We start from the raw sequence: 21,804 nt of genomic DNA on the forward strand, positions 1-21,804 counted from the left end.
TCACGCGGAACAAGCGCTATCATATACCTGCGGGTTAACGAATGATGCATTCGGCATATTTCCGTAACCGAGACGGATGAGGGTGTTGGCTAATAGAAATAAAAGGTCAATGTTAGTTATAACTGTCCAAAAAGAAACGACCCCCTCTCACACACAATAGCTGGAAGGATGAACTAGGAATGAACCAGACAGCGAGCACATACCACTAGGATTAAAAACCGGCCACCCAAGCCTCTCCAACCCCTTCTGCGGATCCGCCACAAACGCAGCCCAAGCGCGTTGCATCACCCTCTTCAACTGCGTCTGGGGCTTCGATTCCGGAATCCCTGTAAAATCAGCAGAGTTGCCGAAGATCATATTCATATCGACACCATGATACGCGCCGCTAGTCGGGTAATATAGACGGGTGTTGTCCCAGTCTGCGAAATAGCGGAATCGCCAGGTAGGAACGCCTGCGCGGATGTGGTTCGTTGCTTCTTCCATTGTGGGACAGGTGAAGGTTTGGATGTTGAAGTCTGTCCAGTCTGCTTCGCTGAGGTTGGCGCCTTGGGCGTAGGCGGCGATTTTGTAGAAGCCGGCTTCGTTGTCGTTGTGGCCGACGAGGTAGGGCTGGGTAGGTGGTTTTATTAGGTTAGTTTGTTTGTTTTCTGGATGATGCTTGCTAATGTATTGAGATTCTTTGGGGAGGGGAGGGAGGAAGGATTTACCAGATGGGCGAAGCTGCCGTTGGCAGATCGGGTCTCGTAGTCGTCAAAGATAGTCACTCCGTCTACAGTCGGTTCGAAGACGGGCTGCTTGCGAGCAACAGAAGTAGCTGGTGGTGGTTTAATCTTGCCTGCAGCTGCTAGGATATCGGCAACGCTCTTCTGTCGCATGCAAGGTAGGACATCGCCCGAAGTGCCACAGCCGAGGAGGTTCGAGACGTTGTACCAGTTCTGAGTTGACAGCTCCTGCGAGTTGACGGGGAAGCTGAAGACAGTTCCCGAATGAGAGATCAAGCCGGCGACAATGGGATCCTTGGTATAGGCATAGGGCCAGTAACCCACGGAAGCACTACCGCATGACTGGCCGGAGATGACGATCTTGGTGGGATCACCGCCAAAAGCCCTGATGTTGTCTCTCAGCCACTCGACGGCCTTGCGCTGGTCGAGAAGACCGAGGTTCGAGGGCTGGTTAGGGATACCAGGGAAGCCGAAGATGTTCATGCGGTAATTGACGGTGACGACAATGATATCCTCGGCATCAGCGAGATACCCTCCATAGTAAAAAGATGTATCAGTGGTGCCGCTGGTCCATCCTGTTTTTTTTTTTTTTTTTCTTGGTTAGTCTTTGTTTTTGACACTTGAATGTTCAAATGGGTATCGACTTACTGCCGCCGTAGAAATGAACCAAGACCGGTTTAGGCTTCCGGGAGCTGGTTGATTTGGTCCAAATGTTCAAACTCAAACAGTCCTCGCTCTGGGTGTTGTTATTGACCGCAGCGAATGCCTCAAAGATGCGATCGAACTGGGCAGTTTTGTTCGGATAATTTACCAACGAGGAGTGAGTGTATGGACAATCACTGTGACAAATAGTCAATATCAAGCTCGCCTATTTTAGATAATGTCGGGAAATTCTTACGCTCCCTGTAGAACGCGTTAGCAGACGGGAAAAAAAGAAAGAAAAAATATTATTTGCGCCCAGGGAATAGAAATCATATCAGAATATTACCAGTTTCAACTTACATAGTTCGCAGCCACGTAGGGTTTCCGTCCCTGATAACTCTGGGGTGCAGCAAACCGCAGATCGCCCACTGGAGGCGCCGCATAAGGAATCCCCAGATATTCAGTCACGTCAGGACTCTTCGATGCCCTGTGGCCAGTGATTGGTCCATTAGACGTTGAGACAGTGAATTCTGATACAGTCCGGGCCAAGACAGGAGCGAAGAGGCCCAGAAAGGGCAGCAGAATGTGGAGCTGCATTGATCAACGAGCAGGCCGACCAGGCACACAGCAACGACGGATTTGCTCTCTCACAACGTGGCCAGCGGAGACCTTAGTTTTTGTAGATCAAGGACCTCCCGGACAAACACCCTGTGGCTTGGGAATGATATCGAACGGGAAAAACCATCCAGTTCTAAGTTTTTCGAGTACTTGGCTAGACCGTCCGCTAGGGAGAAAAACTTCGAAGGGGTCGCGCTGTTTTGCCAATGATAGAGGCAAGTTAGGGCGCCTCCATGGGCTCCATTCGTGAGGCTGGAGTCTCGCACAGTCCAACAGATCGCGCGGGCAAAAAAGGCTGAGCGAAGCTAATGAATTCCTTCCATGTTCTCGGTGTTCTTTTCCCCTCTCCTGGCCTGTGCTCGCTGTGACCCAGTCGAGATCGGCATCTGATCGGCTCTATGCTCGTGGAGGACGATATGTAATCCCTTGGAACCCCGCAGATACCTATCGGCCGGCGGTCCCGGACGACAAGACAGGAGCAGAGAATAATTAGAACATGTTCAACCAGGATAGTATTTCTTACCGGCGACCATGATGTGCATAACTCTTCCTGATCCCTCCTTTGTGCGGACCCCGAACGCCCAGACTATTGGGGCCGAAGAATAAAAAAAAACATCACCGGATATGGATAGTGGAATCCATTTCCACTTACTATTAAAGTTCTCGATCTCTCTCCCACGGTTCCATCCGATCCTAAAACCCAATAGAGCTCGTAGATCAAACTGCCCGGTGGATACAAATTATCTCAGAACAGAAAGAAAGTGAGCAAGGCTTGATTCTTGGGACGTGGTAGACCCGAATTTAATCCGTTTTTGCCCTGGACGCCACCAGCGACAGCCCCTACCTGAGTCGGCTTGATATAGAGAGAGCTTGAGTCGCTCACATCCTCACGCGAAGCCTGTTGTCCTATGGAGTTTTTTCTACCATAGCAGGCTCTGCTCGTGGAGGTCGTCTCCCCTACGCAGCAAAGTCCGCTTCGTCTGCGCTCTCCCTCGACCACGTATCTGGCCCAGGATCAAAAGAGGCCTTCCCATCGATCATGGTCAACTATGGCCAGAGCACGCCAGGGGTGCCCGATCGAGGATATGTCCTCTACATCACGGCCCTAGTGATGGTTCTGGTGGCGTCTCTCTTCGTAGGCGCTCGGATCGGATCGAGGATCTATACTGGACGTCTGGGAGTAGATGATGCCACCATCATCGCAGCATTGGTACGCGACCTTCCGATTGTCTAGCATACTTGTTAGTGAAAAATGGCCTAATTGATCGAATAGGCCTGCTCGGTCCTGGTAACTGCGACAATAAATATGGGTATGTCTTTCATTCCACGCGAAAGAAACTCCATTCATAACATCTAGTACTAACAACGATTGACAACAGCCGTCGTGAGCGGGTATGGCCGCCACCTCAGTAACCTTACAGTATCGCAGAAGAGGAAAGCCTTCGAGGTACGTCAATTCCTTGGACCTTATACCTATCTCCCTCCCTTTGTCGAACTATACCATCTATACATGAACAACAATCTAATCGACACCGCTTAGTGGTTCTTCATCGCCCAAATCTTCTACAAACTCGTCCTCGGCTTCACCAAATTCTCCATCGTATGGCTCTACCTTCGGATTTTCATCACGAAAGGCTTCCAGATCATAGGAAAGATCTTCCTCGTCCTCATCACACTCTGGGCCATCGGCACTATGCTAGCGACTATCCTGCAATGCATCCCTATCCAAGCTTCATGGGATAAATCGGTTAAGAATCCAAAATGCATCAACAAGGATGCCTTTTGGTATGCCTTTGCGGCAACTAATACCGTTACTGACTTTGCGATTTTTCTCCTTCCTATCTATCCGGCTATGAAGTTGCAATTGAATAAACGAGAGAAGATTGGTCTCCTGGCTGTTTTTGCTATGGGTGCTTTGTGAGTTACAGCAGAACAGGACATTATGCAACTGTCCATGTATAAGGAACATGCACTGACGTGATATTCTATTCCACCAGCGCCTGCACAGCAAGTATCATCAGAACAGTCGCCGTGTCGCAAACATCAGCGCGCGAACTCGATCTAAGCTGTAAGTCACCTCGACACACAGCCTGTGCCCCCATCCAATACTAACCAAACATTCAAATAATACAGGGGACTTCATCCCCCGCTCAACCTGGACCCTCGTCGAAGCCAACGTCGGAATCATCTGCGCCTGTCTCCCAACCTTACGCTACCCCCTCTCTCGTCTCTTCCCCTTTCTCTTCCGCGGCTCCGTCCGAGGCGGGATGAGCACCCGTCGAACGGGCAGCAGCCACTACGTTCTCCACACAATATCCCGCCGTCGCGCCCATCTATCCGGATCATCGTACACTGTCCCTGGATTCACGGCCTTTGAGCAACAGAGCCAGGAGCAGATCGTCAGGAATCCTGATCTGGAGGAAAGGGATTATCCCGGGCGTGAAAGTAGTGGTAGTGGTAGCGCTACGTCGGCTCCGAGTGGGATTACGAAGACGACGCAGGTTCAAATTGCGTATATGGATGGGAGGCCGGTTAAGGTTAATAGTGATGCTGTAGAGGTGGTATAATTCGATATCATATCATATGCAATAGGTTTTTGGAGTTTACGAGTTCTTGGAAAAGTGGGAAAAAAGGGATATCATTTATGTTGGATATACGAATTAATTTAAGGGATAGGTATATATGTATGTGTCTATGTAACGAACAGAGAGAAAATATCTTGAATACTGAATAAGGAATCTATATCTATATATTATGTATATGCTGGCTTTATGTATGTAGAAATAGAAATTTCGAACTAATGTCATCTAGCTCAGTATTGAATAAGAAACGAATGGGAATCAATCGGTGCAGCCGTAAATAACACAACATAACTTCCCCAATGCCTGGTATAGACCACTTCCATCTATCGTGGCCATGGCGCTAAGAAGCCTCTGCTCCTTTTGATGAGTCTTATCGAAGGATCTTTCCGATGATCTGGTCTGAACATCTACTTCCTGAGAAGCTTCTCCTTCAACCAGTTGGCAAGACCGTCGTTAGTAACGGACCTGCGATTCTTTTTCTTTTCTTCTTTTTCCTCCCTTTCCTTCTCTTTACCCTTCTTCGCCGCCTCGTCGAGATGGACATTGCCCTGGCCACCGCGCTGCACGTAAAATTAGATTTCATTTTCTTATCACCCCGCGAAGTCTGGAACTATGGAATTCCTAAACAAGAGGGGCCCATGTACTTACCCCAGTGTGATAGTTTTCATCGGTAGAATTGCGGATAGCAAGTTCCGGAATCATTTCGTTGTCATGAACGGCTTTTTTGGATGGAGGGATGTGAGGAGACCCGATATTTCCCGCACCTCCGCGCTAAAAAAGGGAAAAAGGTTGGTTCGTCAGAATTGGTGGAATGAGGAGATGGCGGTATCCAGATATTGGGATTGCACTTACACCAGCGGAGTAGGCGCCGTCTCCTTGGTCTCCGACGGGGCCCTCGCGGACGATGGAGGCGTCCGCATACCTATAAAGTCAGGTCAGCAACGGCGGCTTCTTGGCGGCTGCAGACAGACGACAGTTGGCACTTACGGAGTATCATCCTTGCCGATATTTCCGTGGCCTGAACAGATGGACTGTTAATGCACTGCTTCATAATTTATATAAAGAGCATCAGCGCAAATACCTCCTCGGCCATGGGAAACAATAGGTGTTTCACCACTCATACTGAGTTGAGAGATACTTCTTCGGTTTCCAAAGAATCTATAACCTGGTTGTTGTGATTAGCACGTATCGATTTAGTTCTTGATAGATATAAGCAATTGATATGATTTCCTGGAGATGCTGCGGAGGACATCTAGCGTTCTGAAGAGCAGATTGAGTCACGGATCAATGCGCCTGGTCTCGCAATTTATCCAGGATGTACTACTTCGCTGGTAATATGCTTCTCACAGATCTACTTGGTGAAGTAGAGAGAAGTGTCGGGGTCGTATTGATAGATTCACGCTATATCCGAGAATGCGACGAGGCTCTGACAGTAGAGGATCTGGCCCAATTGTTATGAGAAGGCATGGCGCGCACTAAAGATCTCTTCATCTTCCGAATTCCGCAGAGATATGACCTGTCTATCGTGGCCAATGACTGTATATCCAGATCTTCTGTATGTTTCCGGAACTTTTGCTCTGGCCGTAGGAGGTCTGTGCCCGACAGGCAAGAGGGCGTGGACGCGGCAGCATGGCGTATGTGAGATTTATTGAAGTGACAGGAGAGGTAAAAGTCGTTCTGTGAACAGGCGCAAAGGTAATGCGACTGTAATGCACGTGGAATGCATGCTGTATTCATTTGGATCGATGGTGGAGGCGTGGGTTGAACTCGGGGCGCATCATATCGCATCGCATCGCATCGCGTGATCGCAGAACAGGAAAAGAACGTAACGCCCAAGAAAATGATGACTTACCCTGCTGATTATCTAGAATGAGCTCTCAATAAACCCGCACGACTTCTCAGAACTTTCTGGTGGAATCAAGTTGTATGTAGGTACTGTATGGTAGTTGCAGTAAGTATCCAGGCATGGGGAGGGCCTGGGGTAAAAATACCCCCCCTAAGTAAGTAGCACAGGCACAGAACGACTGGATCGAACAATGGCCAGCTCCAGCCCTATTCCGCCTCTATTCGCAGCGTGTGCAAGCGAGCTGGCTGATGGCTATCGTGGCTTACCAGAGTTAGCATCATTTAATCAGAATTAGCATGACCCGAACAAATGACTGTGACGTCGATGTCGCTGGGCTGATAAGATACTTGAACAGCGCCGCGCTCTCTGGTTGGTCCGTCCGCTTCATTACTAAAAGCACCACGGAAGGCCAAGCGATCAGATGACCGGCCTCGGCGCGCTTTTATCTTCGACAAGATACCAAGAAGCTAATGATAATACTAACAAGAAAGAAGGACATTCATTCGTATAGACGATCACTCTACTACTATCAACAGCACATATCCACCGATCGCAGTCGTTAATCAAACATGGCCTCTGTCTCTGTTCCGCCAACCCTCCCTCCCGGTGGAGCCACCACACGATAAGGAGGAAACCAGGGCACCGTGAGCGCAGGTTTAGGTCTTCTGCTGCTCCTTGGCGGGACCTCCAGTCGTGGGCAGGCCCATGAAGATCTTGAACGAGTCGTAGCTGTCCGTAACCGTCAGTACTAGGCATAGGGATGTTGAGGGAAGCATAAGCATCGGGGACATACATCATCCACTGCAGGCCAGTCTGAAGAGAAAAAAGTTAGCCACTATCACAAACCACCCAACTGCAATGAATCTGCTCACCAGAGTTCCAATCATAACAATTCTGACAGGCAGTCCGTTCCACAAGCCATTGAAGCCGATTTCCTTGTAGATTCGGCCCATGGCTGCTCCGAAAGCCTCGCCCGGCAACCGGTTCGCATTCAACTTGCTCACCATCACGTCCGCAGGATGAGACACGATGGCGCAGAGGATACCGGCCAGATAACCACCGCTGAATGCCACAGCCGTTTGCGCGCCCTTGCCGTATTCATGCTTGCTCTTCGGGAGAGTCTTGTAGATCTGCTCGACGATGGTCTCGAACGAGGCGAATTTCATCATCGTGTATGGGATCTGTCGACCCCACAGGGGGTACAGTCCCTTGTATAGACTGCCATGTCTCAGTATATTCCAGTTCCGTACGGGGCAGCCACGCTTACCCTGCCCAGCCTTCTTTGCTAGTAATATCGGCAATTCCGCTGAAGGTTCCAGTGTAGGCTGGGGGAATGCTAGTTTGCATTCGCACCTTAACCGCCTCGAATGGACAGAGTGCAATATCCGCAATAAATTCAGCGGAAGCACTGGCGGTCAGGTACACGGAAGTCTTCCAGCGCGCGGCCCGTTCTTCTCCGACAAGGTCGCTGTAGAACTTCTTGAAGAATTCATAACCACCGTATTTGAATGCACCTTGGGCCTGCGGAAGGATATTAGCACGTTTTCTGTGATCCTACTCTTGTCGAAGGCATAAACCTACACTGTATCCGAAGAAAGTCGGACCCCAACCGGTGAAGATCCCACGAAGACCCTCTGCGCGGTGAATCTTGCTCCAGGCTTCCACATTCCCCTTGTAGAGATTAGGGTCGACCTGACGGCGACATTTGACGAGATCCAGAGGTGTCACAGCCGTGTGCGTCAGACCCTAATTGTAGACGAATTAGCCTCAGAGTTCTCGTAAATTGAGCACAGCGCAATTCATGAGAGTTTAGAATCGACGCCTGAATATCGGAAGCTCAAGGACTGAACATGAAGCTCTTTTACTTACGCAAGCTAGCAGTCCACCAAAAGTGCATGCTGCATAGTACTTAGGCGTCCATGGCTCGATATGACCAGTTTTAGATTGAGCCAGCTTGCTCCCCTTGTTGAATTCTCGTGAAGCCTCATTTCCAATGGCCTCCGCCTTGTTCTTCACATCATCAATGGCACTCCAGGCAGGGAATGGGTTGCGCTTGATCGATGCCGGTGCTTCCGGCTGCGGCTGGGCCTTTGATCGTGTCAGAGGGTGTTGGGATGCGAAAACACCGGCAATGATTCCCTGAGAGGGCAACATTGTGATGAGCAGCTATATCACTGTCTGCGGTCAGTGGATTCAAAACGATAACCGTTTTGTTGCTGTTGCAAGGAAGAATAGAGGGTTATGGTATATTGTGATGGTAAATGATGACTAGATACTGACGTTGCTTATGTAGGGGCTGACAGATGATCGATCCTTCAGAGTAACCAATAATAGATAATAGTACGACTCTTCTCCAGAGCAGCACTGCCTCTGCTGCAGTCCTCGCCACGAGACAACAATCCAAATTAAAATAGCATAAATAAATCGACAGTAAAGAATCCTAGATGGAACAAGCGAGGAAGAAGACGATACAAGTAGATCTGATCGAGGGTGGAGACCCCAGAGGAAGCGAAGCCTTGTGACGTCTTCGGCGCGCGACCCGCTCTCCTCCCGGTCCCGATTGAGATCGCCCTACTCTAAAGCAATCCCCGGCACGCTAAGTAGAGTATCGATAAAAATAATCTCCCCGCGGTTGAAGAGCGAAGAGCACGACACAAAGTGGCACTTTTACCAACCTTGCGGTAGTATCGACTTCCATACGAATTCGACGCTTCGATTTTATCGCAATTGGGAGGCCAGCTAAGCCGTCAGCAGCAGAATTGAATCGGCGCACCGATTCCACCACAGCGTGTCTGAGAGCTTGAGCTTCTTTCACCACCAGCTCTTCAGAACAATCGAATATGGCGTCCTATTCATCTGCAGGCGAAGCGTATGCTTTGGAGACCGCTGCTAGAGAAAGAGCCTCCGGTTCACCGTCTCAAACGTCTTGGGCGGACAAATATCGCGGGGTAAGTTGAAGGCACGAAGAATTCTTAGAAAAAGCAAACCCCGCGATTACAGCGACCCGATACCACACATTTACGCCCACAAACAGTACACTCCAGGCTTAACTGTGATAGCTAACCATAATTCTGCCCACAGGCCACAGTTGAAGATCTCGATCCTCCCCCAGCCCTCTCCGTCTCTCCCGACGACCTCATCTCCTCCGCTCTTATCGCCGCCTACGAGCGCGACTACACACATCTCACCGTCATTTCCTCGACAAGCCGTTCATTAATCGGCTACCTCAGCATCCCGCGACTTAAGGAACTACTTAAGGAAGGCACTGTGAAGGAATCCGATCCCGTCTCGGCTGCTATGCAACGATTCAATCGCAAGCGGGAAAATGTCTACACGGTGATTACCATGGAGACACCCCTGGAGGAACTGGAGCGCTTCTTCGAAGGTGAAACTGCGGCGGGGCAGAAACGTGAGAAGCAGGAGTTTGCTGTGGTGACGGATGCTAGCCGGAAGTTCGTCCTTGGTGTCGCAACGAAGGGAGATCTGGAGGAATTCGTGAAGAGGAGACCCGCATAATGCTTGTGCCTGACGGAATCTCTTGCATCTTTTTCCTTGCGTGACTGTTGTCGGAAGTATCATGGGAATTAGCGACTCGGCGACAAATTTCCCATCTGTTCACTTCCTTAGATACCAGACTCCATTCGCTTCGTATGACCGTTGCAGATCCCGGAGTTTGGATTTTTTTTTGGAATATCATCAGAAGGCTCAACCCTTTCAGCAGCTCTCCTCTCCTGCATTTTTCAGTGACTAATTGTCTTTCGGAACTTGACCAAAATGAACCAGGTCGCCCAGTCAGGTCCCCTAGCATGTTCATCAACTGTAAATACATGCATCAGCGTCGAGATTGGGATAGGATTATCAGATGAATGAAACTAGCATAGACTAATATACAACGTGACCTCAATATGATCAACTAGCAGTACCAAACTCAAAAAGCGAAGATCCATATGCCTCCACTTTTTTTAATCTCTTCGGCATGTCGAAACAGCACTATAACAACAAAACAAAACAACCAATCCATCACTGCGCCTTCTTTTCTTGCGCGAGCCTTTCTCCCTGATCATCCTTCCACGCAACTATGATGTACGCGACCAGGATGATGTTAGCCGTGACCGCAGCGCTGATAGCTGCCCAAGTCGAATTCCCTATGCTGTATGTTAGGATCTTTCTCTTCATGTCGACAATGAAACCCTCCCGACAAATACATGGTATATCCCCAAAGGGTTATAAATGCAAATGAAAACTCTGTGTTTTATAAACATGAAATGATATTAGATTCTTACCTCGAAAAATCGACTCGACAGTTAAGAAGTAGATACCGATTGGCGCGACGATCATCGCTGCTGTGAACCCAAGGAGCTTGTAGATGACATCTCTGTATTATGAACACACGGTTAGCGCTCTTTCCAGAATTCCTAATGGACAAATATGCATTATAATTAGCTGTTTCGAGGCTTAATTCCTTCAGTTTGGAACAACCTTTAATGAGCGCTACAAATCAATAAAATAGCACGTGGTACGGAAGGTGATTAGGTGGGTAGTTCAGACATGGGATAATGGCTAACATGGATGCTAGCCAGAATTTGAACTACTTACGCAGGAACAGCTGGGCTGACATCCGAAGAGACAGGCTGTTGCGGGATAGGCGACGTCTCTTTCTCCGAGGACGATTGGCCTTGTGTTCGGCGAGTCGCCATGTTTTTGAGCTGCGGGTTAAACTGTTCCTGGTATTCTAGGCTTCGGTCCGTAAGGGTAAGAGGATCAATAATGCCTAGTCAAACAGCGACGATGGATTGAATCAGTAAAGAGGAGTTGATGGGGTTATATATTTTTTTATTGTTGATTGTCTTGTGATAGCGCTTTAGAGATGGACCCGGTGGCATGTTAGGAAGCGGAGTGGATGAGCTCGCGTCAAAGCGTCTTCCAGGACACCGGATATGATTGGCCAACAACGTGGAGACGACGCATTTATGGTAGAGTTGATCGAGTTGATGTACAACTACGTTTGTATATTCATTTTATTTGGTCGAAGTACAGAAAACTATGGGATTGGAAATAAGAATGTTCGTTTTGGCTCCTGTTAGTATTGTGATACATACATCTATAGAGTTTTCTATCGATGTCTCCTAGGCCCCGGCGGGCTCTTGGGTCTGAGAAGAACACATCAAGTTTCTGAGAATCATAAGATTAATGCTGATAGGAGAGGTTTAACCATATCATATGAAAGTAATCTGATCCGAATTTACATGAAGTGATAAGACTGATGAATGCTCCATCCCATGCATCTTCGACTGTTGTCCATAACTCTACTTGAACAACATGCTTTCCTTCTCTTCCCCGACTTATTTTTCTGGGTCATCAAAACATTTACCAGCAGGTCAGTTTCATCCAAGCAGCCCAACTGACATCACACACGCATCAACTACCTCATTATTATTCAGACTGCAGCTAACTTAACCTGAAGTTAGATGTGAAGATTATTCATTATTTGAATCTTTTGAATCTCCTCATACTGCAACTGCTGTCTACCGCCTCCCTCACCGTCCAGGACAGCCCGGCAGAATGACGCTATGCAGTTCACGTGATGGAGCAGTTCGCGGGCGCGTTGAGATCGCGCCAAAATGCGCGGAGCGGGCCTTGTCGATTTAATTTTCTGGGGTCGCTTTCATATCTGGGTCAAGGGTTCTTTCTCCCAGCTCTACCGCTGCTCCCCCTTCCTGGATTGTCAACCTGAACTTCCTGGGAGAGGTCTACAGGAAGTCATGGACGATACAATCCCAGATACCCCCGTTCGCTCCAAGAACGCATCTGAAAATGTGAATGAAGAACCGGAGTATGAGACGGTCGCCACCCTGCCACTTCCAAGCCAGCACGGAGGAACACAAACGCCCTCTTCACAGCGTCTGACTCAACCCACACAGATTATCGAGCGTCCTACACCAGATAAGAGCTCCGTGGTGCAGGTTGCAGCATCCTCTCCTCTTGCTCCAATGTCTTCTCCTTCCCGTCCAGTCCAACGGGGCGGTTTGCTATCCAGCGTCATGGCTCCCCCGGGGACGCAGTTTCGACCACCGCAACCCAGACCAGAGAAGCGGGCTCCAGCTATGGACCTCGACGACGATGGTCCTGTCTACCGTGGTGGCTCGTCTGACGATGACATGGACACGGCCAGATCGACAGACATCAAACCGTCCACCTTTACGAAGTCTTCACGCAGTCCTGATAAGGTCGCTGAGTCTCCTGTCTCTGGCAGTAATTCTATAGACAGGTTTAAACAGATAACGGCGGCAGCTGTCTACAAGCCTGGAAACGGGAAGCGAACGGCATCTGAGTCCGAATTGTCTACCAATGGTCCAGCGAAGAAGCCCCGCCAAGACCTTCCTTCTAGAGCCCAAGCTCCTGAGGTTAACATCTCATCACTGGAAGACATTGACGATTATCAGATCAGACTGAAGGTGGAAAGGATGCTGAATGTGATGCCCGATAGATCTGTCCATACTTGTGTGGAAGCCCTCTTGTTGAAGCGTGGAAGTTATGACGACGCCCTGGATTACCTTGCCAGCACCGAGGAGAAGAAGGGCAGCTCACTAAATTCTCTTTTTGGCTCTTCGGATGATGAATTGAGCATGGACAGCAAACAGTCTGCTCCTGCTGCGGCTCTGGCTGCGGCTCCTGCCAAGCAGCAAATCAAAGCGCGGACCAGGATTCAGGACAAATGGTCGTCTATGCAGACTCTCCCTACCCAGAAGAGGCAGGATGTTGCGGAGGACTCAAAGCCTCGAAGACGTCTGATCAGGGGCCCTAGAAACAAAGTCTCGTCTCCCGTGAGCCCGGCTCCCTCTGACGCCCAGCCAAGCAAGGGTCGACTTGTGCAGAGCAAAAAGCCATCACCAGCCCGGTCTGAGTCCCCAGAGGCAGTTGATTACGGGTCTGATGAGTCTGATTACGGTGCGGGGGAAGATGAAGAGTTGGAGACGAAAGTCCTCAAATTCTTCAACTCTTGCACGTTACCAGAACTGGCAGACATCGCTGCTATCACCGAAGACACCGCCAACATCATTGTCTCGAATCGTCCCTTCTCATCTCTCGACGAGGTTCGTGCTGTGTCAGCCCCTCCTGATGACGATGCTCGGAAAGGCAAGACTGGGAAAGGTCGCAAAAACAAGCCCATCGGAGACAAGATCGTGGACAAGTGCATCGACATGTGGACCGGATACGAGGCTGTCGACGCCCTTGTTACTCAATGTGAAGCATTGGGAAAGCCTGTCGCAGCTGAGATGAAGAAATGGGGTGTCGACATCTTCGGTAAACGTGACGGTGAGCTAGAACTGGTCTCGTTGGACAAGACCTCCCACGACTCTGGGATTGGGACTCCCTCAAGTCAAAGATCGGACGAGGACAGCGATGGACCTGCTGGCACTGGTTCGCGCAAAAGTCGATTCATTGGACAGCCCGGCATCATGAATAAGGACTTGAAAATGAAAGACTACCAGATTGTTGGTATTAATTGGCTTTCGCTACTCTTTGAGAAGGAGCTCAGTTGTATCTTAGCGGACGATATGGGTCTTGGAAAGACATGTCAAGTCATCGCCTTCCTTGCACACCTGTATGAAAAGGGTATTCAAGGTCCCCACCTTGTCGTCGTCCCATCATCGACTCTTGAGAACTGGCTTCGCGAATTTCAAAACTTCTGCCCGACTCTAAATGTCATGCCATATTATGCTGGACAAGCAGCACGCGCTGAAATCCGTGAGACTATTGAAGAAAATCGCGACAGCATTAATGTTGTTATCACCACCTACACTATCGCGAAGGCCAAGGTCGATGCGCACTTCCTTCGGTCTCTAGACTTCACGGTGTGTGTTTACGATGAAGGACACATGCTCAAGAGCAGTACGTCTGTTCTCTATGAAAAGTTGATTCGTATACGTGCTCGATTCCGACTTCTTTTGACGGGAACACCGCTGCAAAACAATCTCCAGGAATTGGCGTCTTTGCTAGGCTTCATCCTGCCGAAGGTCTTCCAGGAACGAAAGGATGATCTTCAGTATGTCTTCGCTAATAAGGCGAAGACTGCAGATGAATCCCACTCGACACTTCTTTCAGCGCAACGTATTGAACGAGCAAAGTCTATGCTGAAGCCGTTCGTTCTGCGCAGGAAGAAACATCAGGTCATTGATCTGCCAGCTAAAATTGCGCGAGTCGAATACTGTGAGCTCAACGAGACTCAAAGGGAGATCTATGACCACGAAAAAGACGAAGTCCGGAAACTCCTGGAGGATAGAGCTGCTGGCAAGAAGACTGGTAACAAGTCGGCCAACATCCTAATGAAGCTACGCCAAGCGGCTATCCATCCCCTCTTATACCGCCGCATCTACGATGACAGCACGTTGAGTCGCATGGCCAAGGCTTGTCTGAAGGAAGAAATGTGGTCGCAGTCCGATCCTGATATTATCTTCGAAGAACTGAAGGCCTATAATGACTTTGAGTGTCATACAATGGCTCTGAATCATCCTGGTTCTCTTGGCAAATTTGCCTTGAAAAACAACGAGTGGATGAACTCTGGAAAGGTGGATAAGCTTTGCGAACTGCTGAAAAGGTTCAAGGAGAACGGTGACCGGTCTTTGATCTTTTCTCAGTTCACTATGGTTATGGATATTCTCGAACACGTTCTCGAGACATTGCATATGGGATTCTTCAGGCTCGATGGTCGTACAAGCGTCGAAGATCGCCAGTCTATTCTCGACGCGTTCTATGAACAAACAGATATACCAGTTTTTCTCCTGTCTACCAAAGCTGGTGGAGCTGGTATTAACCTAGCATGTGCCAATAAGGTCATCATCTTTGATTCGAGTTTCAACCCCCAGGAAGACGTGCAGGCGGAGAACCGCGCGCACCGTGTCGGACAGACCAGAGAAGTCGAGGTCATCCGCCTCGTAACGAAAGACACTATCGAGGAGCAGATCTACGCTCTGGGCCAGACGAAGCTCGCGCTCGACCAAGCGGTTGCGGGTGATGACCCATCAGAATCGAAGAAGAGCGAAGAGGTCGGAATGAAAGTCGTGGAAGACATGGTCCTGGCAGATCTCCAGAAGGAGTAATCTACTTCTTAAATCCTCTGTCCTAGCATCATGAGCGTTCTGTACTGGATTTATCTGAACGGTGGACATTGTTTTACTGTATTGTGCCCAAGACTCCATTATTCAGAGTCTGTTTTATGTCCTTGCATACTGATCACATATTTGTTTGTCATGCGGGCACGCGGTCTGAGAAAAGGAAAGAAAAAAAGAGTATTCCCATGTTCCGAAAAGACATGAAGGTTTTCTGACTAATGGTGTTTTTATGGGGGTTGTACCTGGGAACGGAAGTTAATGTTTCAATAGAAACTATTTCCTGCTGTTTATTAATTCAGCGGTCTTTGTCCAAGATTATCCATTCTGATTATCCTTTTCCCCATTCTCTAGCATGGTTGTCATTATGTCATGACATGCACATAGTAGAGATAATGTACCCATTATGATTTGATGGTATTTTCCTAGTCATAGACGCTTTTGTATACTGACTAATATTTTTATTGTTTAACTATATGATGACTACAACGTCGAATTCAGGCTACTCCTGTTGTCTTCAAAAGCGGACATAGGTCTCAAGACATCTCCACAACGCGCTTTTTTGAGAGTATTCAAAAAAAGGGGGAATCTATAGATCGAGATGCAGGAAAAATATGTACAAAGAACAGAATAAAACACGTACAACGAGCAACAAGACAATATCCTCTATCGCCGGGCTATGCAAATCTAGCAGAGTATTTTGTGCAGTTAAGTGACATGTCGGAAAATAAACGTAATGAGGCGAGTAACAAAGCTAGACGGTGACCTCAGTGCTCTGAGCTTGTGGCATCGTAGTGGAAGAGACATCAACTTGAGTCTCTGCCTTGGGCTTCGAATGAGCGGGAGGAGGGAACGAGCTTGTACGGATGGGACCAATCCCGCTGGAAGCAGGGGAGGCTGCTTTCGATCGCGAGGCACCGCCTGCAGCGCGTGCAGATTCGTTGTTCTCCATCGCGTTCTGGATTGCTTGGCTTCGCAGATTGTCTTCATCATTAGGGAAAGCGGACTTGTGCGAGAGGTTCAGGACTCTGTCGACCTCTCTCGCGGTAGGGAGGAGGTCGTCATATTTGAGGACAGTGCACATGTCGGTGTAGTTCTTGGCCGCCTTTGCCTCCCTGAATTCCTTGTTCTTTCCAGGGACAAGCATGTTGATCAGATACTTTGTGTTGCCGAAACGGTTTTCGACCTGCAGACAGGCATCGATATATTCGTGGACAACCTCTCTCCACGGCAGAAGACCACCCTCGGCTTCCGTACGGAAGCATGACGGGTTAGCTTCTGCTGCCGTGGCGATCATGGCACCATCGACACCGTACTCTTTCATCAAGGCAAGGGCTTGGTCGCGAGACGTTACGTCGCCGTTCATGACACAAGCAACACCTGCGTTCTTGCAGATAGAGGCGATCATGGGAAGTTGTTCGCGGATAGCACGCTCTCTGGGTCGCATCGGGGTTGTACGGCAGTGGACAGTCAACCCAGTGATTCCAGTCTTAACAAGCCGTGACACCAGCGCCTCCGTCTTCTCAGCTGTTTCTAGAATACGGATCTTGACCGAGATACCGATCTGGTATGGTTTTCCAACCTCATTGACCAGCGATTCAAGGATCGAGACCAGTTTGTCAGGAGTGCGCAGCAACGCCGCTCCCATACCACCGCTCGTGCTGAATGGCTTTGGACATCCCGAATTGACATCAATTCCCGCAACATCAGCCGCGACAACCTTGGCCGCCTGCACCGCCAGTTCCGGCGAGGCAGTTCCGATCTGAAAGATTAACTTTCCCTTCTCTCGAGAAGGATCGATGCGGTATATGATCGACTCCTGGGCCGGTTTATCTGTGCGGCCTCCATTCGACGGAATGCGGGTGAACTCGATCGTCGAATTGCGCGGGTTGATGCGTCGCACTGCACCGATCAAGGAGCGGTCGATCGTCTCAGGTCCCCAGACGAGATCTGCGCCATACTTTAGAGCCAACAACCGTGATGGCAGTTCTCCAGATCGAACCATCGGGGCTAGGACGACCTTGCCACGATAGTCCACCCCGTTGGCGGGGATGGGAACGCGGGGTGGTGTAGTGAGAGAAGCCATTGCGTTGCGGAGAAACCTTAGCATATCATGACGAGGTCGCGCTCCAAAATCGAAACGCTCTGTGGGATATCAGGGAGTGATGGGTTGTTGCACGGCAAGAGTCCTTCGGTGGACGTCGCAATATGGTTAAAACGATAGAATTGAAAGGTGATTAAGAGTATTGTTGGTAGAGATGGCGACGGAGGAGAATAGAAGGAAAAGTTAGAGTCACGTGGCGATGACCGGATAGAATATCCGAGATATACTTTTTTTTTTACTTCTTACGAACTCTACTACAAACTCCATTACAGACTTCACTTTGAATCTTGCTGTAAATTTTCAATCCCAACATGTATTTTGTGACATATTTTCCATTAGAGAAGCTTCGACTTAGCATACCATATGTCACATTTGTCTCGGGAGAGGAGATATGTACAGGAAGCGTCCTGTTGCCACCATATCCCACTGTGGAGCAGATCGGAGAGACCATCAAGAGAGCAGTACAAAGCTGTTTTCAATGAGATAAGTAAACTTGTTGACATCAAAATTATCAACTTCGCGCCTCATCTTGTTATTATTGAAATATGTGCGGACGATACAAGACAATGTTTATAGTCCTAGCATGATTCAGTTAAAGCCAATATACAGCGGGCCAAAGATGAATCAAGGCTCCTAACAGATAAATCCAGTACGCACCGAAAACGACGAATACATCCTACATCCGGCATGACAAGGTAAATGCAGGATCTCTACTTCTCAAGATTGACACAACTATTTGAATTTCCAAGATTAACTTTATTGACATCAAAAGACGAATACATGTGCTTGAATGTGAAAAATTCATAATTCTCTAAAGGCGTAGATGCTGAGAGTAACCTCAGAAAGCTTTCGGAGAACCCTGGACGTCTCTAAAATCTAGGTGAGAGATAAGGAGTACCAGAATCCCGCATCCAATTTAAACAAGCATAGAAACGAAAAGTGCATCTCCATAGCCATCGCCAGATACAACTGAAGCACAAAACCAGAGAACTGAGTCAAACCAGAACGCCAATAAGTATCATCTGTTTCCAGAGCATTTCACAAACACTTCGAGCGAGTTCCAGATCTCCGGTCGTCTCACATTAGAACGGTAGCATCGCAGCGCATATTCCCTGCTCGATTCAGTGACGATTTTCGAGTACCCATATGAAAACGCATCAATAGGAGTACAGCCACGTCAGTTTCTTAGGAACAGCTCTTCTTCAGATTCCTCGCTATCTTCGATGGGTTCGTCGTCGTTCAAGCCCTCATCTCCTGTGACCTCGTCATTGTCATCCTCATCTGACCTAGTAGACGGTCCTTGGGTCGAGCCGCCGGTGTCCTCATATTTGAAAGTCCTAATTCCCACACATTTCCTGCCAACCCGACCTATGAATTCGACCGTGTTACTCTCTGGCTGGATTACCTGGCCAATGTGGACTTTCTGCACATAATGATTCTGTCGTCCAGCCCAAGAGTACCTGCTCCTGACCTTCTTTTTCTCGGGGTGAGGAATATTGGCGAAACTCAACTTCACATCTCCAAGTTTATACACGCCTGTAGCGATGTTAGCATTTCTTGTCCATTGCTACTATAGCTCATTCAGCGTACGTGGATCGTCCACCCTAATCGGCGGGTCATCAGCCTCGCTGGCATAGATGGCTACCGTGCCCGCCTCCCCATTGACCCCGCCAAGTTCAACGAGGGTCTTGAGCCAAACCTTCTTGTTGGCTTTGGTTGCTGCTCCCTGTTTTCTTTGTTAACATACCATTCCACAAGAGTGAGTTGACAAGTGCCGAGCAAACGTAAGAGCTGGGAAATGGAAGTAGGTACCTTGATAGCGTGCCAGTGCATCAGTTTGCCTACCCGCTTTCCAATGCCTTGAATCTCAAATGCATCTTGCTCCCTGTGCAGTCCTTCGATGAATTTACGATGAACGCATATTCCGTAGCTCCTCCTATTACGCCGGGACGCAACACGTGGTTGCAGAATCTTCAGGGCAGCTCCCTGGCTAATCGCAGACCATGCATTTTCTGGTTTTATGACCTCTGCTCCCGGTACTAGTGTCTTGCATGCATCTCTGATCTCATTAAAAACGTAGACAGATTCAGAGAGCCCACCGCACAAGATTATTGTCTTTCAAACCAGGTCAGCAACAAGTATAGGCAGAATTGGTCATGCAAAAAAGAAATACGTTACCTTGGTTGGCACATTCTTATCCTTTGCACTAGCGGACTTATGCTGTTCATGGATCAGTGCAATAACACGGTCTATGACCTGCCGAAACATCGAAGCGAACTCATCTCTGGACGCTGGTTAGAAATAGTTTCGTCAAACGTATTACTTCGTACACCAGGCACTACATACCTGCTTATGATCACTTCGTTGTAGGCGCGTGCATACCGTTGGCAATTTGCGTGTTTCATATGCAGGCAGACACGAAATGGCCCTTCGCTAACACCGTCGAATTGTCTCTTGAGCTTTTCAAATCCTGCCATAAATTGACTTCCAGGTCCAACCCGCATGGCAGGTGTTTTTTTAAAAGCGTCGCCAAACGACGTTTCCATCCACATATGGAAGTTGCGGTCGATAGTGGTGCCTCCACATTTCGCACCTAATACGTATCAGTAATTATTATAGGGTCCTTCCAATCTTGTATGGTCGCATACTTGTCCCGACGCAGGCCTCTTCGACTGTAAATGGCTTGGTATCGGTAATCTTGTAAGTGATAAGGTCCTTGATCGATTAATAGATGTTAGAGAACTATCAACCACATGGACTAGAGGACCGAAAGAAAAGTGCTTACCACAGTGCCTCCACCCATGTCAACCACTATTGAATGAGTATTTTCCTGTAAAGAGCCAATTTTGTTAGTCAATATCACGGGTTTTATCACTTCGAGGCCTCCCATACCTTGAGAGGACTGTTCAAGCCGAACCTCCTCTGGTAATTATCGAATGCTGCTAAAGCAGCTGCCTCTGGTTCTGTAACAAGTGTGATTTTGTCATTTGGACGAGTGCCAAAGCCGGCTAATTTGGCTGCGATTTCGATTCTAGCCCTTTCATGATCTTTCCATCCTGCGGGCGTTGCTAGGACAAAATGTAGTCGCGTCAGTCCAAGTACCGACGCACTGCATTCCATTTTCAGCGTCTCTAAAACATGATTATAGAGACAACGTAAATAGTCCCGACAAATTTCTGAAGGTTGTTTGCCCGCAACGGTCCGCATAAGGCCTTTGCCGGCACATTGGCGTAACAACGGGTCGTCATGTTCTTCCGTGGCTGCATCTTGGACCAAGAGCAACTTGAACCAGGTAGAAGATTTCATCTCTCCTCCAACTTGATATCCCCAGCGACAAGGCGAGTTCGGCGTTTCGTTGTCATAGGAGATAGTGGACGGAACTTTATCGTAGTTCTCGCTGAGTCCGGGCCAGTTACGCATCACTTTCACTAGACCTACGTCGTCTGTCGAGTTCACTGTGCTAATGCCTAGACAAATATATACTGTAAGTAGAATGAGCCAAATAATTAGAATAAGATCCCTGACCTGAGAATGTTGTTCCAAAATCGACGCCGACGATCATAGAAGTCCGTTCTGTTGTGGAAGAGCTAGGAGCACTGGTGGAGGGTGAATCGCTATTTTCTGCTATAGCAAGAGAAAGAAAGAGTGTCAGTGCGGCTTCCTGCAGCTCTTCTGGAAGTTTACCTTTTATAGCCTTTTTCGCGCCCTTGCTGCGACTCTTTGCCTTTCTCTTTGCCGGGCTGCTTTCTTCGTATTCTTAGAATGTGCATGTCTGATGTGCCATTATGAGGGAAACTTACTAGGTGTATTTGGGTTGGTATCTTCCAGGTCATCAAGACCAACCTGAAGACTGGGCATGCTGAATCTTCCGGGTATGATCAATTTGTAAGTATCCGCTAAATGCCCAGGTTAGAACCGAAAGCAAGATAAGGCGAAAACAGAGGACGTCGCAAGCCGCTACATGAGGTATTGGCGAATTAGTTATAGAGATGGATAACTATGAAGGGTAGCACTGGATGATCAGAAACTTTGCGCGAGATAGGAGTGATAGGACAGTGAGATACATCAACGATGTAGAGTGAAAGGAGAGAGGAGTTGAGTGAATGATATGATATGGGGGGTAACAGAAACATAAGAACTACTTACGACGACGAGTAACCACCGAGACCACTCACTAGGA

At 48.6% G+C, this 21,804-nt stretch overlaps 9 protein-coding genes across 9 annotated transcripts; 3 read left to right on the plus strand and 6 right to left on the minus strand.

Annotated features, from left to right (window-relative positions):
• On the minus strand, positions 1 to 1,961 carry C8Q69DRAFT_394801 (putative cholinesterase; the record flags this gene model as incomplete). The annotated part of the gene is made up of 5 exons (XM_028627666.1): positions 1 to 89; positions 204 to 609; positions 708 to 1,297; positions 1,371 to 1,590; positions 1,725 to 1,961. 5 exons carry the CDS (start codon positions 1,959 to 1,961, stop codon positions 1 to 3), a joined length of 1,542 nt encoding a protein of 513 aa, XP_028488748.1.
• Positions 1,962 to 3,021: 1,060 nt separating this feature from the next.
• On the plus strand, positions 3,022 to 4,549 carry C8Q69DRAFT_440212 (hypothetical protein; the record flags this gene model as incomplete). The annotated part of the gene is made up of 6 exons (XM_028628628.1): positions 3,022 to 3,192; positions 3,256 to 3,292; positions 3,362 to 3,429; positions 3,523 to 3,899; positions 3,980 to 4,050; positions 4,116 to 4,549. The coding sequence occupies 6 exons, from the start codon at positions 3,022 to 3,024 to the stop codon at positions 4,547 to 4,549; spliced, it is 1,158 nt and encodes a 385-aa protein (XP_028488749.1).
• A 148-nt stretch (positions 4,550 to 4,697) lies between these two features.
• On the minus strand, positions 4,698 to 5,981 carry C8Q69DRAFT_11210 (hypothetical protein). Its single transcript, XM_028625122.1, has 5 exons — positions 5,646 to 5,981; positions 5,552 to 5,582; positions 5,417 to 5,486; positions 5,213 to 5,335; positions 4,698 to 5,124 (listed from the first exon to the last, which is right to left on the minus strand). The coding sequence occupies exons 1-5, from the start codon at positions 5,683 to 5,685 to the stop codon at positions 4,972 to 4,974; spliced, it is 417 nt and encodes a 138-aa protein (XP_028488750.1). The 5' UTR covers positions 5,686 to 5,981; the 3' UTR covers positions 4,698 to 4,971.
• Positions 5,982 to 6,887: 906 nt separating this feature from the next.
• On the minus strand, positions 6,888 to 9,003 carry C8Q69DRAFT_449842 (mitochondrial carrier domain-containing protein). The gene is made up of 6 exons (XM_028629395.1): positions 8,280 to 9,003; positions 7,992 to 8,156; positions 7,678 to 7,931; positions 7,283 to 7,628; positions 7,204 to 7,223; positions 6,888 to 7,139 (listed from the first exon to the last, which is right to left on the minus strand). Exons 1-6 carry the CDS (start codon positions 8,562 to 8,564, stop codon positions 7,067 to 7,069), a joined length of 1,143 nt encoding a protein of 380 aa, XP_028488751.1. The 5' UTR covers positions 8,565 to 9,003; the 3' UTR covers positions 6,888 to 7,066.
• C8Q69DRAFT_11376 (hypothetical protein) lies at positions 8,870 to 10,207 on the plus strand. Its single transcript, XM_028625143.1, has 3 exons — positions 8,870 to 9,091; positions 9,168 to 9,358; positions 9,492 to 10,207. The coding sequence occupies exons 2-3, from the start codon at positions 9,251 to 9,253 to the stop codon at positions 9,924 to 9,926; spliced, it is 543 nt and encodes a 180-aa protein (XP_028488752.1). The 5' UTR covers positions 8,870 to 9,091; positions 9,168 to 9,250; the 3' UTR covers positions 9,927 to 10,207.
• A 127-nt stretch (positions 10,208 to 10,334) lies between these two features.
• On the minus strand, positions 10,335 to 11,208 carry C8Q69DRAFT_11259 (VMA21-like domain-containing protein). The gene is made up of 3 exons (XM_028625130.1): positions 11,007 to 11,208; positions 10,694 to 10,785; positions 10,335 to 10,555 (listed from the first exon to the last, which is right to left on the minus strand). Exons 1-3 carry the CDS (start codon positions 11,105 to 11,107, stop codon positions 10,431 to 10,433), a joined length of 318 nt encoding a protein of 105 aa, XP_028488753.1. The 5' UTR covers positions 11,108 to 11,208; the 3' UTR covers positions 10,335 to 10,430.
• A 757-nt stretch (positions 11,209 to 11,965) lies between these two features.
• Positions 11,966 to 15,961, plus strand: C8Q69DRAFT_449849 (putative SNF2 family helicase/ATPase). Its single transcript, XM_028629396.1, has one exon. It carries the CDS (start codon positions 12,032 to 12,034, stop codon positions 15,509 to 15,511), a length of 3,480 nt encoding a protein of 1,159 aa, XP_028488754.1. The 5' UTR covers positions 11,966 to 12,031; the 3' UTR covers positions 15,512 to 15,961.
• C8Q69DRAFT_449850 (putative tRNA dihydrouridine synthase) lies at positions 15,962 to 17,758 on the minus strand. The gene has a single exon (XM_028629397.1). It carries the CDS (start codon positions 17,628 to 17,630, stop codon positions 16,275 to 16,277), a length of 1,356 nt encoding a protein of 451 aa, XP_028488755.1. The 5' UTR covers positions 17,631 to 17,758; the 3' UTR covers positions 15,962 to 16,274.
• A 1,043-nt stretch (positions 17,759 to 18,801) lies between these two features.
• C8Q69DRAFT_511728 (hypothetical protein) lies at positions 18,802 to 21,482 on the minus strand (the record flags this gene model as incomplete). The annotated part of the gene is made up of 11 exons (XM_028633275.1): positions 18,802 to 19,160; positions 19,215 to 19,350; positions 19,437 to 19,739; positions 19,803 to 19,908; positions 19,971 to 20,217; positions 20,273 to 20,339; positions 20,410 to 20,454; positions 20,517 to 21,091; positions 21,150 to 21,245; positions 21,309 to 21,380; positions 21,425 to 21,482. 11 exons carry the CDS (start codon positions 21,480 to 21,482, stop codon positions 18,802 to 18,804), a joined length of 2,064 nt encoding a protein of 687 aa, XP_028488756.1.
• Between the last annotated feature and the right edge of the window lie 322 nt (positions 21,483 to 21,804).

The sequence above is a fragment of the Paecilomyces variotii genome (genome assembly GCF_004022145.1).
Source record: "Paecilomyces variotii strain CBS 101075 chromosome Unknown C8Q69scaffold_1, whole genome shotgun sequence".
Classification (NCBI taxonomy): Eukaryota; Fungi; Ascomycota; class Eurotiomycetes; order Eurotiales; family Thermoascaceae; genus Paecilomyces; species Paecilomyces variotii.